The 13,823-nt window shown below is 38.5% G+C and overlaps 1 protein-coding gene across 1 annotated transcript; it reads right to left on the bottom strand.

The window, feature by feature from the left end:
- Window positions 1-1,558: 1,558 nt before the first annotated feature.
- LOC121809455 (oxysterol-binding protein-related protein 1D-like) lies at window positions 1,559-7,333 on the bottom strand. The gene is made up of 8 exons (XM_042210090.1): window positions 6,403-7,333; window positions 5,247-5,603; window positions 4,822-4,909; window positions 4,220-4,695; window positions 3,290-3,445; window positions 2,820-3,128; window positions 2,275-2,619; window positions 1,559-1,944 (listed from the first exon to the last, which is right to left on the bottom strand). The coding sequence occupies exons 1-8, from the start codon at window positions 6,955-6,957 to the stop codon at window positions 1,717-1,719; spliced, it is 2,514 nt and encodes an 837-aa protein (XP_042066024.1). The 5' UTR covers window positions 6,958-7,333; the 3' UTR covers window positions 1,559-1,716.
- Between the last annotated feature and the right edge of the window lie 6,490 nt (window positions 7,334-13,823).

The raw sequence follows: 13,823 nt of genomic DNA on the forward strand, positions 1-13,823 counted from the left end.
GGGAAGAAAAGAGGGCAGAGTTGTATTGCTTGATCTGTTTTCTACAGCTTACAATACAGACTTGCTATTTGATATTTGATCTCTAGAGAACTTAACCCTTCTTTATCTGATCTGAGTTCTATTTATACCTTGAACTAAGATCGTGGCTTGCATCACCACTAATGATGGTTGTGGATGTCGTGGAGGTCATGGAGATCCTGCATGGGTCCACTATCTTGCATGAGATCCTGCATGAGTCCACTGTCTCTGTACTTGGTCCACTATCCTGCATGAGTTGACTATCTTCCAGTTCGGTCGAATACTGAGACCGAACTGCTGAACTATTGCCGAGCAGCTTTAGCCGATCTGAGAGTAGAGCTTGACTGGTCGGCTTTTACCGAGCTGTAGGCTAGGGCCGAACTCTTTGGTAATGCCGAACTGATACTCTTCCTTGGGCTTTGGGCTGATGGGCCGTCACTGCTGTTGGGCTTGTTTAGTCCGTACCCCATCATTTCCGTACACTATGTTTTCATGTATGGTTCCTGCAACAAGAGTTGGCTCTTGACTCACTAGTGCAATGTGAGATCTTAAGTTTCTCAAGTTGTAGCTCTTAATGTCTTTGTCATCTACAACCACTGTCCCTTTTATCGGATCGTAGAATCTCTCAATCAACGGAATGATAGTTGATTTCCCCGAACCACTCTGTCCGACTATCGCCATTGTTTTTCCAGCATCAATCTTGAGAGTTAGCCCCTGGAAGATCATCTGTTCGGGTCTAGACTGATACGAAAAGTAGACGCGATTCAACTCAATCTGCCCTTTTAACCGGCTCTTCACCTTGAAACCACTGTCTGGCTCTATTACACTCCTCCTGTCTAAAATGGCGAAAACAGATTCGACTGCGCAACTGCCTTTTGCCAAATCAGATGACATGCTCCCCGCATCTGCAATGTTCTTTCCGGTGCTCATCAAGATGAAGAAAACTTGAAATAGATGCTTCGAGCTAACTTGTCCATTGTTCATCAGCTGTCCTCCGTACCAATACGTCAAAGCTATGGCGGCCGTGGTTAGAAATTGGGACACGAACAAGCCTATCCCAGACAACCATGAGTGCTTTATGTTATCCTTTCTTGGCTCTTTCAGCGCAGCTGCAAAAAGGCCAAGGATCTTCGTCTGAGAAGAGAACGCGGTGACAGTCCTAAAGTGTAATAAACTAAAAACCCATATTATGAACATAAATATAATTTGATTCTTCTAATAAACATTTTCGTAATATCTCCAATTTAATCGAAACTTTCCAACTATCAAAGAAAATAACATAATTATATAACATTTTAAATATACATATAGAACTATTTGAATCCCTAAATAAATACTTCGATGTTTCCTAAAAATAAAATTGTTCAATTTGTTGAACACTTAGATGTTTCATAAAAATAAAAAATTCAAGATCTCCAAATACCGGTTTTCTACCTCACCAATCCATCTAGTGGAAGGAAAACACAACTTTTCAGGCATGTGACTTTCTGAAATACTCGCATGTAGTGTATATGGTTGAAAAAGTGAAAAATAAATAAAATTAAGTAAAATGGTAACTACTTCCGAATTACTCACTCTATTGAGGTCAATAATTTGATGATTGTAACAATTGGCATTGTTAAGCTCGCTACAAACATTGTAATTACGCACATATACACTTCTTTTTCCCATTTACATATATGAACGGGGCTGCTGCTGCTAGGATAAGCCCATTCCTACCCTCTGCTTCGATTGATATTCAAAATTCAGCTGAGGAGCAGCGACCTCCTCGGCCGGTAACTCACACGGCTGCCCAAATATGTCAGGGATTCCGTCCCACTTGTGTTTCTCCCTAGCTTCCCAGTATCCTCCCATGTATCGGTAACAACCCTCCTCGTCCTTCCCAAACCATCTTGGTTTCCACCCTCTATCCTGCAACCTCCTTGCCTGCACCAAAAACTCTTGCATCAGGTCTACTACGCAAGCTTACTTTGCACGTAGTCGTAAATGTGGGATGACTTCACCACAAAAGCAGATTAATGTGACCCATAAGTGTCAGTGATTTAATAATACAAAAGTTACTAGGATTGAATCTCATGTAAGAAAAGAGACAAATAAGTTCTGGATTCAGCAATTTTCGAAACAGACCAGAAAAATAAGAATAAATACAAAAAAAAAAAAGCAACATGCATCACCAGAGAGTACAATTATTTTCCAGACAGCTCTTGCATGAAAAAGAGTACACGTCCAATAATGCCGGAAAAAAGAGGTACGCACCTGTCTCTGTAACTGTTCAAGCCTCAGCTTCTCAGCATTTGCCAGCTCATATTGTCCATTCTCCAAATGCCTCTGGTCGGGTCTCAATCTAGAGTCGGTTGGAGGCAGCTTGTCCCGTAAACCAGGTGTCAATTCGTTTAAAGATATCGCAAATGGTGTGAGATCATATCTTGTCTTGGTAACAGTTTTATCTCTTTCCCATAACAAAACAGCTTCTGCCATAGGGTCATATCCCTTTGGCTTTGTGCTTGGATCTCCCATCACATAATACATTGCTTCATCCCACTTCCCTATTAAAACCGCAACTTTCTCCCCAGTCCTATTGTCTTGCACGATTCCATGAACCTATATTTTGACAATATAACGTGACAGGAAATCTTAGAGAAAAAAAAAATAAAATTTTGGTAAAATTGTATGGGACAGTGTAGATGAGATAATCTTATCACCAATTTTCACCACTATCTGGTAAATTCAGGTATTCGCCATCTAGAATCTAAGTATTCATTTGACAGTTAAGTTGACTGGTTTGAAGATTAGAAAATCACCTGATGTGGGTTCCGGTCTATAATAGACTGCTCCTTGAATTTGAGTTTGCAAGAGTAGTTACCACTGCCTTTTATGCGCATGGTGCCGTAGTGATCACAATAGATTTTACCAATTATAATGTTATATATAGAAGTAGTGACCTTGCTCCACTGAAATGTCTCTCCATCTTCAAACTGAAGAGTAAGAACTCCAACAGGGTCAAGCTGGATGGAACGACCCCAGAACTTCCCTTTGAGATTAGAATCTGCCCAAAATTTCCACCCTCTGCCCTCACAATGACAGGCAACAACCATTGGATGATGACTAACCTGAAACTCCAAATACAGGACTGTTAATTGTTTATGCAGATGATTACACTAGAAATGCAACTTAGCCAACTTGTAAGCTAATCCAAAATAGCAGAAACATAGAAAAATAAAGAGAAAGTGAAAAAGTTTATTGGGAGTTATGTTGTCTACAGAAGAGTAACCTTTTCAGAGAAGAATCGTAGACCCTTATCCGGATAGTCAGCTTCATAGGTTTCCCCTAGGAGAGGATTGAATGGTTTGCATTGTCGGCCTTCTGTTGATGCATAACCAGACACTGCAAAAGTTGCTACGTTTAGAATCCTCATCAAATCATTGTCCTGCAGAAGCAAAATGTGACATTTAACTCAAGACAAATATTCTGGATAAACTGAATGCTTTTTGCTAAATCAAAAAATCAAGTCTAGGGTTGTCACATATAAAAATAAATAATGAAGAGTCAATGACTTTTGATAACTCAAAACAATAACTGCAAAGGTCAATTGAAATGGGTGCAGGATATAAGATGTGAGGTTTTTTTGCATAACACTCGGCAGGTTGGTGAATCATTCAGCGGCAAGTTCAAACGTGGTAAAATAAAGCTATTGAACAGAGTAGGATAGATGTAACTAGTTAAATAGTGTTACTTCTCAATTGCTCCCTCAAATACCTTAAGATATTTATCTAAAATAATAAAGAACTTCTAATGATTTGATTCTACAAACGTCATTCGGGAAAAGCACATTCTATTATATACCAGCAGATGTAAAATGCTGCCTCCCAGTTACTTAATGAAAATATATAGATTACAAACCCTGGGTTTATTATTTATTGATTGATTTCTCTAGTCTAATGGTCCAGTTAACGTTTAACATGACATAGAAAATCAATAAAATAGTGCTTGTAAGGTTACAAATCATAAAGATCTAAAGTTTAGAAATCACTAGGATGGTCCATGATGCAACTTAGTATATAGACAACTGAAACTTTTGTTCCAATACATTAATAAGTGAGTAATACACGGTAATTAGGTTATCCTTCTAAGAAATGTTTGAAATGACAACCCCAGCCCCAAACCCTTATCAAGTAAAGGTAAGAGCATATAAAGATCTGACCTGTTTCCCCCATTCCAGAGCTTGGTCAACAAGATATGAGTACTCCAAATCTTCAAAGCATTTCTGCAGCGAGGACAGAGGCTCATTAAAGTACACAGGAAGGCAAACACCAGACAAATCCTTGCCAATGTTATCCTTAATGATCGACCATAGGCCAACCGGTTTCTCTTTCTCCTTTGGTTCTGGTAAACTAGCCCTTCTTTTGACATAGGGAAACTCAATTGTCTTGACCCCGGCACCAGCTTCTCTTAAATGACCGGAAAAGGGAGATTCGCTTTCAGCCCAAGGGCTGTGTATGTACATTGGATGATCTCTGCTACGACATGAAGCACTTCTCAGAGACTCAGCAGATAAAAAGTCATTTGTGTCAAAAAAGATTCCATCGTCATCGTCTGTTTCGACGTCTACTCCGTATCGACTCTCATTATCTGCATCCGAGTCACTTGCACTGCCCTCAGACATAACTGAATAGAAATCTGCAAAAGCTTAAAAACAATATTAAGTAAATGTTTAGTTAAAACTATCATTCAGAAAAAAATGCATAATGTATTGTTCAGTATCGTTTTCTTAAACAATGATGTAAGCAATAAAAATAAACTGACCGCTGAATCTTCTATTCCCTTGTCCACAGCAAGAGTCTCTCCCGTTTGTTTCATCGACTACAGTTGTTTCCAGTTCAATCTTCTCTGACTGCACAACAAATTGGTAAAAAACTTAGAAGACCTAGGGCTCTAACGAGAAAAAAAGTAAGAAAAATGCTTGGTAGAATGGTAAATCGGTAATGGAGACAAGGATTGGGGATGATAATATCATAATACACATTGTTGCTTGGTTAGGAAATAATTTCCCTGTGGTACTTTATATTCCCTTTCTAGTGTTTTTCAGATTCAAAATACATAATCTTCAGTGCTTTTGACAAAATATTGCCATCTATAGGAAACTAGAGGTGAACCCAACAACTAGGATAGAATATTACAGTCTCAATCTAAGCAGAATTCCTTCAGAAGCATAAAGGACAAGTGCAAACCTCCAGTCTTCTTAATGTGTCAAGCAGCAACATGTGCTTAAGTTGAAGACTCTTCAGTTGATGCTGCACCTCAGCAACTTCACCCAGCATTATAGACTCACAATCCTTTATTACAGTCTCATTAATGCCCTCCTCAGCTAGCCGCGATCTTAACTTCTCAGTTGTAACAACAAAATCTTCAGAAGGTGCCAAGTCATAGCTTGTCAATAGCCTGGGGTATTTATCTTTAGCAGCCAGAAGAGCCTCAATCCATGAAGCTCTGTCTTCTTTGGATTGACAACGTAAGTGGAGAGTTTTTGTTCCTGTGAATATTGACAGTCTTTTGTCATCTGACTTGCTGGCCCGAACAGAAGAGACCTGTTCAACATATTTTTTGGTGCTTAATGGTAAAAAAATTGGGGGCAATATTAGGGAAGCTTTATAAAATTCACAACTCAGTGTCCCTAAAAGCATTCAAATATCTTAAAATGAAAAGTTCACATCAGAATAAGCTTAGAAAGCAACAACTCTGAATCAAAGAAATGTGTTATTCAGCTCTACTGCTTTCAATCTCCTTGTCAATAAAAACAACTTAGGAAAACATAATCTGCATTAGTAAGGTAAGTAATAACAAACCAAATGATGATTATTATCTCCCATCTCAAAAGTTTGTTTCAATATATTCATACTTGATACGGAGTACTTAGTTTATTAGTGGAACCACAAATAGAAATAGGAATCCATAGCACTTCTTCATCTCTAAATTATTCAATAACTTCCATCAAAAGCCAGTATAGGCTAATTTGTCCCAGTATATTACTCCACAAACTATTCAAGCAGATAGGGCAAGATCAGAATCTGACAGAAAAAAAAAAATCATTTCCTACTTAGCATCAGCGCATCCATATGCATTAAGCATGAATCATGAAAATACTTTAGTGACCACTACACCACAATTTAGTCATTTTTCTTAACCAACTAGCTAACCAATAGCTTTAATTAAACAATTAATCTATATCCCTCAACAATCCTATAGAATAGCAACAAGTTGTTCCCAAATGGAGGTTAGAGCGTCGATCCCCATTTGATTTACTTCGCTGCTAAAACGTGCAACGACAAGATCAAATAACAATTACAATAAACACATTGCAATTACTAACAAAAGAAATGAACAGACCTTCAAATGTACCTCCCCAAATGGCTTCCACTGTTTCCCCGACCCAAACGCACTAGCCCTAAGCGCGTTCCCGCTTCCACTTCCATTGCTATGTCCACTACTACCCTTCCTCATATACCTCCAACTTTCCTGGCCAATCACTCTCACCCCCTTTTCCCTGACCGAACGCACCACAATCTTATCCGGCCCGTGCACCTTATAATACGAGAGCACCCCATCCTCCAACACGAACCACCTCTCCCTCCACCCCTTCCCGTAATTCACCCATTTATACAAAATTCCAGCCACACTCTTGATCTCTTCGCTCTCATCGCACTTATCCGCCTGCAGATCGCCTCCGCCGGCGCCGCCATTGGTCGACAAACTCCACCTCGAGTTGAAACTCACCGGCCGAAGAATCACATCGCTGCCGCCGCCGCTGCTGCTGTTGTAGAAACTCACACTCTCTTGTAAGCAGTTTCCATCAACCACGAGCTCCTGACTTAGGGTTCGGGACTTCACTACAGCCGGATCCTTCTCGACCGACACCGGCGCAATGCAGCACAGAGGATTCATGCTTCGATCGCAGAAACCGCGAGAATCGGCTCCGATCCCCGGAGTAGCAACTCTTCGGATCGCCGGAGCTCCGCCGCACCCAACCGGAGATCGATCGGGCGACGATTCGGATAATATGACATATGATGAGTTACCGAAGCTGAGGGAGACGAAATGGCAGCCGAGGATCGGGGCGGATAGATATAGGAGAGTGTGTGTGTATGTGTGTGTGTGTGGATAGGGTGGAAGTAGAGAGGTGCAGATCCGATTAATGGCGTCAGTGGAGGGGTGCGTAGGTTAAGCAGAGGGGTTAAATGCATGGATTTGGGGCAGGCGTAATGATTGCGGGGGGCAGCTAACGTGCGCTGTGGGTGGTGGTGATGCTTCCTATTTGCAGTGGTAGCGACTGGAATTTTGTTGGGGGTGGAAGCGGTCAATGAAATGACGGAAATGGGCTTGCAGGTGGGTGAAGCTGATCGTTTGAATGGGGCTGTTTTCGGAAACTCAAGATTACAGAGTTAATTATACATGTCGCGTGATTTTGTCCGAAAATCAAGGGGTTAATTATACATTTTTCGGAATTTTGTCTAATACATTTGGATATTACAAGTATATATGAATATCCAGGGGAATTTAATTTAATTACACTTATCGAGTGAACAAAATATCTAAAATTCCGATTCGGACTAAGTCGAAATTTAAAATTTGATTCGGATGTTTTAATTTTCAGGTCAAGTCTGATCAAATCAGATGTTTTAATTCAGATGTTCGAATCGGATATTTAAAAAATGATGTAATCCAAAATCCAAAATCCAAAATAAATTTATTTATGTATATTACATATATAAAAAATATTACTATAATTATAAACCTAACATAAATTAAATATTTGTGTTCGAACAATACTAATGGTATATGGCATCATATTTTCGGGTTTTGGTATTGATTTTTCAAAATTTTATATAGTTTTGTGCATGAATTTTTTGGATCGAATTATGTGACGATTCATATGAGATTGGATTCATTGTCATGGAATTTCTTATTTTTAGATAGGACCGGATTGGGGGAAAATCCGATCTGAATGCTCGCCCCTATTAATTGGCCAAACAAGCTATATACAACATTCTTCCTCCGTTCCATAAAATTATTAGGAAAGCTAATTTGGAAGCACTGCAGATTTTAATACGAAATTTTATATAAAGGAAAATAGTTTGAGTAATGTTAGTGAAGAATGAGATATAATTCTATCTCATTACAAAGAAGATTGAATTATATAAGGACCTAAACTTTTAAGGTTAACATTTGCGGTTTCTGAAAAAAATATTCCAGGAGGTACAATGAATGTTTGCATTTTGCACGATTGAAGTGTTTTTGCACTTTTTTTTAACAAATTTTCTGACTAAAATACCCTCGAATCCATAAAGGTTATTTTACATTCTCTTTCCATGCTTATGTTAAATGTTAAATCAATTCATCTTTTCAATAAATGGTTTGACCGATATTTCTTCGTATAATTATTTTATTCCTCTTTCCTATTCGACAATTTTTTGTGTATTTTCCATCTTTACCTTCTTTTCTAGCTATTACCTTTAGCTCTCATCTTCTTTACTTCTCTTTCCTATTTTCGTAACACATGATAAGTAGTAAATGTGGATGGAAATGTAGATTGGTTATTTAGTTGTCTGTGTTTCTTTGTATTTTTCACCTTTGGAGCCTTGTGAACTAATTAGCTTGTGTTATTAAGTTATATTTCTTGTAATGCAAGTTTGTTACATATATGTATTGTAAAATCCCCTAAAGTGGTTATGGAAATATATAAACACAAATATGGGAAAGGACCCTTTATGTCCATCATAATATCAAAAGCCAAGACATAGATGAATATCAAAAGCCAGAGGAGAAGGAGCCATTTATTGAAATAATTGAATTATAGTATTATACTCTAAATTATTGGAAAAATAGAAAATAAGGGATTCAAATAACTTATCCTATTTTGAAATTCGCATCTTTAGAGCATCTCCAATGGCGGACGTCCGGTCGGACATCCGCGACGGGCGACCAGGACGTCCGCCATTGTGGCGTTTCAACTCGGATACGGACGTCCCGTAAGGACGTCGGATGTCCTCGGACGTGCGGGCGACGGGCGGGCGGACGTCCGCCATAGTGGCGTGGGTCGGACGTCCGGTATATTATATTTTTTTTAAAACTCTATATATACGGCTCGTTGAACTTCATTTCATTCGCACCACTTGTGTTAACAAGTTTCTCTCTCTACATCTCTATTTTCAAGTATATCTACAATGGCTAGTGACAGTGATAGCGATGATGAATTGTAGGTCGTTGTGGAAGGTGCGATAGATAGGCTGCTACACCAGAGAGAGCAGCGGCGGCAGCAGGCGGCGGTACATCGGCCGATCCGTCGTCGAACTATAATACCCCGTGACCACATTGCTGCTCATATTCGGTTGTATCAGGACTACTTCGCTCCGCAGTCGCGTTTTGGGGATGCCTTATTCCGGCGACGTTTTAGGATGCATCGTCCGCTGTTTATGCATATCTTGGGTGCTTTAGAGAGAAGATACCTGTATTTTAGGATCAGGGAGGATGCAGCTGGCAAACCCGGACTCACGCCCTTACAGAAGTGCACTGTCGCAATCAGACAACTGGCGTACGGAGGCGCGGTCGACATGTTCGACGAGTACCTCCACATTGGCGAGTCGACAGCCGTCGAGTGTCTGCAAAATTTTTGCGCAGCTTGAGAGCGATATTCGGTGAGCGGTATCTTCGGAGTCCGAGCCCCGAAGACTGCCAGAGTCTGATAGATATGCATGGGTCGGTGCATAGGTTCCCTGGGATGTTGGGCGGCATAGATTGTATGCATTGGGAGTGGAAGAACTGCCCCGCCGCCTGGAAGGGGATGTACACTACTGGCTTCAAAGCCAAGCATCCCACGATGATCCTTGAAGCTGTAGTTGACTACCGGCTGTGGATATGGCATGCTTATTTTGGAGTCGCCGGGTCGAACAACGACATCAACGTTCTTCAGTGCAATGGCGTTGGTCCCGCCATCAGTTTCGTCGCCAACGGCAACCAGCACAATATGGGATACTATTTGGTGGATGGGATATACCCAAACTGGCCCGTCTTTGTGAAGACAATCAAGCATCCGCTCGGACAAAAGTAGTCATACTTAGCGAGCCGTCGGGAAGCAGCGCGCAAGGATGTGGAGCGGGCATTTGGTGTGCTCCAGAGTCGATGGGCGGTAGTCAAGGGTCCTGCACAGCAGTGGTATATTCCCAACATCGGCGATGTCATGTACACATGTATCATAATGCACAACATGATTGTCGAAAATGAAGCTGTGGAACTGACTCAGTGGACCAATGAAGATGATACGGGTGCAGGTCCAACTCACGGCGTGGCCACCGCGAATGCGAATATAGGGGTACCTCATGGAGAGGTCGAGCGGATGCGTGCATTTGCCGACAAGCGGCAAACAGATGCCCATGTTCGACTTCATAACGATATTATCGAAGAGGTTTGGACGCGGAAGGGTTGACGTTGATGTTAGTACTTTTTTTTGTTTTATTACTATGTAAATTTTTTTTTCAAATCATGTATGTTTTTTTAAATGAAGTTGTTAATTTTTTCCGTTCGTATTCGTGTTGAAATTTTATTTCCGTAAACGTAAATTGCTTTATTTGTGAATTTGTGATTTTTTTTATTGCGGGAAGTCCTAGTGGGAAGGGCGATGGGAAGGGCGGATTGTGAAGGGGATGTCCTAGTGACGTGGCATGATGTATTTTTGGGAAGTCATAGTGGATGTCCGAGTGGGACATCCGCCCACTGGAGATGCTCTTAGCTAGACAGACTTAATTGCAAGCGCAGTGAGCGTGAGGACTGAGGTGTAGGTAGATGAGAAATAAAAATAACTAAATAAGCTACCTCCTTAAATTTATTAAGGGTGTGTTTGGGAGCATGGAATTGAAGGTGTGAAATTAGAATTGGAACCTTCAATTCCAAATCCAATGTTTGGTATCATAAAAATGTTTGGATTTGGAATTGAATCGCAATTCCAAATCTTCCAATTCCACAATTTGAATTCCATATCTAAAGTAGAAAATTGAAATTCCAAAGTCATAAAATTAGATAGATTCACTATATATCCACAACACACACTTCAACATTTCACACACAACACACGCTACACACATTTCACACACTTCACGCATTTTACACACAGCACACACTTCATACACTTCAACATTTCACACACAACACACGCTACACACATTTCACGCACTTCATGCACTACACACATTTAACACATTTCAACACTACACACACTTCACACACTACACACACTTCACACATTTCACACACAACACACACTAGACACATTTCACACACTTCTACATTTCACATATTTCACATACTTCACGCACTACACACTACACACATTTCACACACACACACACACACTATAAAAATTTCACACACTACACACACTACACGCATTTCACATACAACAGATACTACACACAATCACACACTTCAACATTTCACATATATCGTGTGTAGAGTGTGAAGTGTGTAGTATGTGTGTGCGTGTGTGTATATAGTATGTGTATTTTATGTAAAGTGTGTGTGAGTGTGTATTTTGTATATAACTAGTTTTACCACCCGTGCTATGCACGGGCCAAATGATTTTCAAAAAATAAGAAAATATATTTAGAATGAATTAAATCAAAATAAAGAATATATAAAAAAACATAAAAGTTATTGCAAATCAAGAATATAAACTATTTAAATATTGTATTCATAAGATTATAAAGATTTAAAAAACATACTTCTACTTCCACGTCTATCAATCAATCAATCCACTGTAACGAAAGGACATGAGGAAAGAAATAGAAATAGAATATGATATACAAACAAATGATTGAGAAATACTAAATACCAAAGTAAATAAATAAAATTATTTGAAAAAAATAAATAGTTCATTATAAATTCTATAAACAAATAAAGTATTCATAACATTGTAAATAATTAAAAGTATTATAAATAATAACAAAAAGGGAAATGCACTTCTCTCAACTCGCTCTAAATGAAACATTTCATATTCGGCAAACGATTTTATACAATTTTAATTTTTGGTACGAGTAGAGTAAAATAAAATAGAGTAAATGACAAAGATGAGATGTTCGACTAAGGATCAAATAGTATGAGTTAGTGAGAATAAGATATACTACAAATAAAGAAAAATGTACGACTAAGGATCAAAGAGGAAAAAAACATATAATATGATTAAATAAATAGTTCAATAGTTTTGATCAACAAAACATAGATATTCATATATAGGAAAAAAATTAGAAAAATAACAACAAACCAGTAGTTCATAAATTTTAAAAAACTTCTTTATAAACAACACTAACGGTAGAATTACCCCTACTATCATCATCGTATCCAAAAAATAAAATTTTCAAGCCTTCACGACTTGTGACTCTGGATATAGCAACATACAGTTGTCCGTGTCTGAAGAATGACATTTTAAAAAATAATCCAACATGAGAGAGAGATTGATATGGACTTTTGCTAATCGTCATTGCATACAATACACCTAAAGGAAATTGTCATCGTTGGAATTTGAATGATAACCTTGATTACGACTTTAGTGGATTCATCCACCTCGGCTACAAAAAAAATAATTATGGAGTAACACTTATAGACTTGTATGCATTTTCAATTACATAAACCCTAAATTTAGTTAAGAAACTTATATTCTGACATATAAATATGCGTTGAAGATAATAACCTTTTCATAAAAATGTGGCATTTCTAAATGCATTTACAAAATTATTGATATTTGAAAGAAAGAGTGATTAAAAATACCTCCATCTAACAAAATTATTTTGATTCAAATACACGAATTATGTTCGCTATGAATAATAGGACTTTCAACGGATCCACCCACATCGACTACAAAAAATAAATAATTATTAGTACGACCAAATAAATAAAATATCATTCAAATTTTGAATTTCTGTAAATTAAAACAAAAATATAAATGTATTTTACAAAATAAAATAATTGATATAAGAATTTAATTCTTATTATATTAGAATTAGAATATCCAAAAAAGAGCCCAATAAAAGTTAACATATCTGTCCAAAAAAATATACTAAACGCTATAGCCCAAAGAAACAATACTCATGGCCCAAACGTTATATACACAAAATGGCCCAAAACTCTAATCCAATTACTGAACAATTAAAATAATTACACTTTGCAACTGATTAAATTAATGAGAGATACAACTAATTAAATTAATCATACTTAGGGATTTCTAAGCTTGATTATTACAACATATAAAAATAGTTTTTCACCATTTCTTCTCTCCTCAGTGGCGCCGACACACACAAACCCTAGAAATTCGAAGACTCCGCGATCTTCAGCTCTGGCGACTGAATCGCCGCCATCAACATACGTAAACTGCGACATCTGACCACAACGGACTGAATCGCGATGTCTAATTGCCAAAACTGCGTCGTCTCACCACAAACTCTAAAGCTTCCACCCTACTCTGCCAATTTTTAGCGGCGACGACCAAAGCGCCGATGTCGCCGGCAGAAAAGCTATTCGATTCAACCGACGATGGTATAGAATCGCAAACCCCAGCCCCAATTCAAGGTGTTCAGAAGTTATTCGGTTACACCGAAGATGGCTTTGATTTAAGGTAAAATCTAAACAAATTTAATTTTTTTTCTCCAATCCTCGAAATTTACTTTGATTCTAACATCTTTCATGTACTATTATTTTATAGCCTCAGAGAAATAATGGAAGGCTTTAGACGATACAAGATGTACAGATCCGACAACAGATGACTC

Source organism: Salvia splendens, chromosome 6, assembly GCF_004379255.2.
Source record: "Salvia splendens isolate huo1 chromosome 6, SspV2, whole genome shotgun sequence".
Lineage (NCBI taxonomy): Eukaryota > Viridiplantae > Streptophyta > Magnoliopsida > Lamiales > Lamiaceae > Salvia > Salvia splendens.

Excerpts from the sequence above, each read along its gene's own strand:
- LOC121809455 (XM_042210090.1), bottom strand. The coding sequence starts at position 6,957 with ATGAATCCTCTGTGCTGCATTGCGCCGGTGTCGGTCGAGAAGGATCCG. Across the intron at positions 4,910-5,246 it reads ACACATTAAGAAGACTGGAG|TCAGAGAAGATTGAACTGGA; the intron begins GTTTGCACTTGT and ends TTTGTTGTGCAG. Across the intron at positions 4,696-4,821 it reads AGGGAATAGAAGATTCAGCG|ATTTCTATTCAGTTATGTCT; the intron begins GTCAGTTTATTT and ends AAGCTTTTGCAG.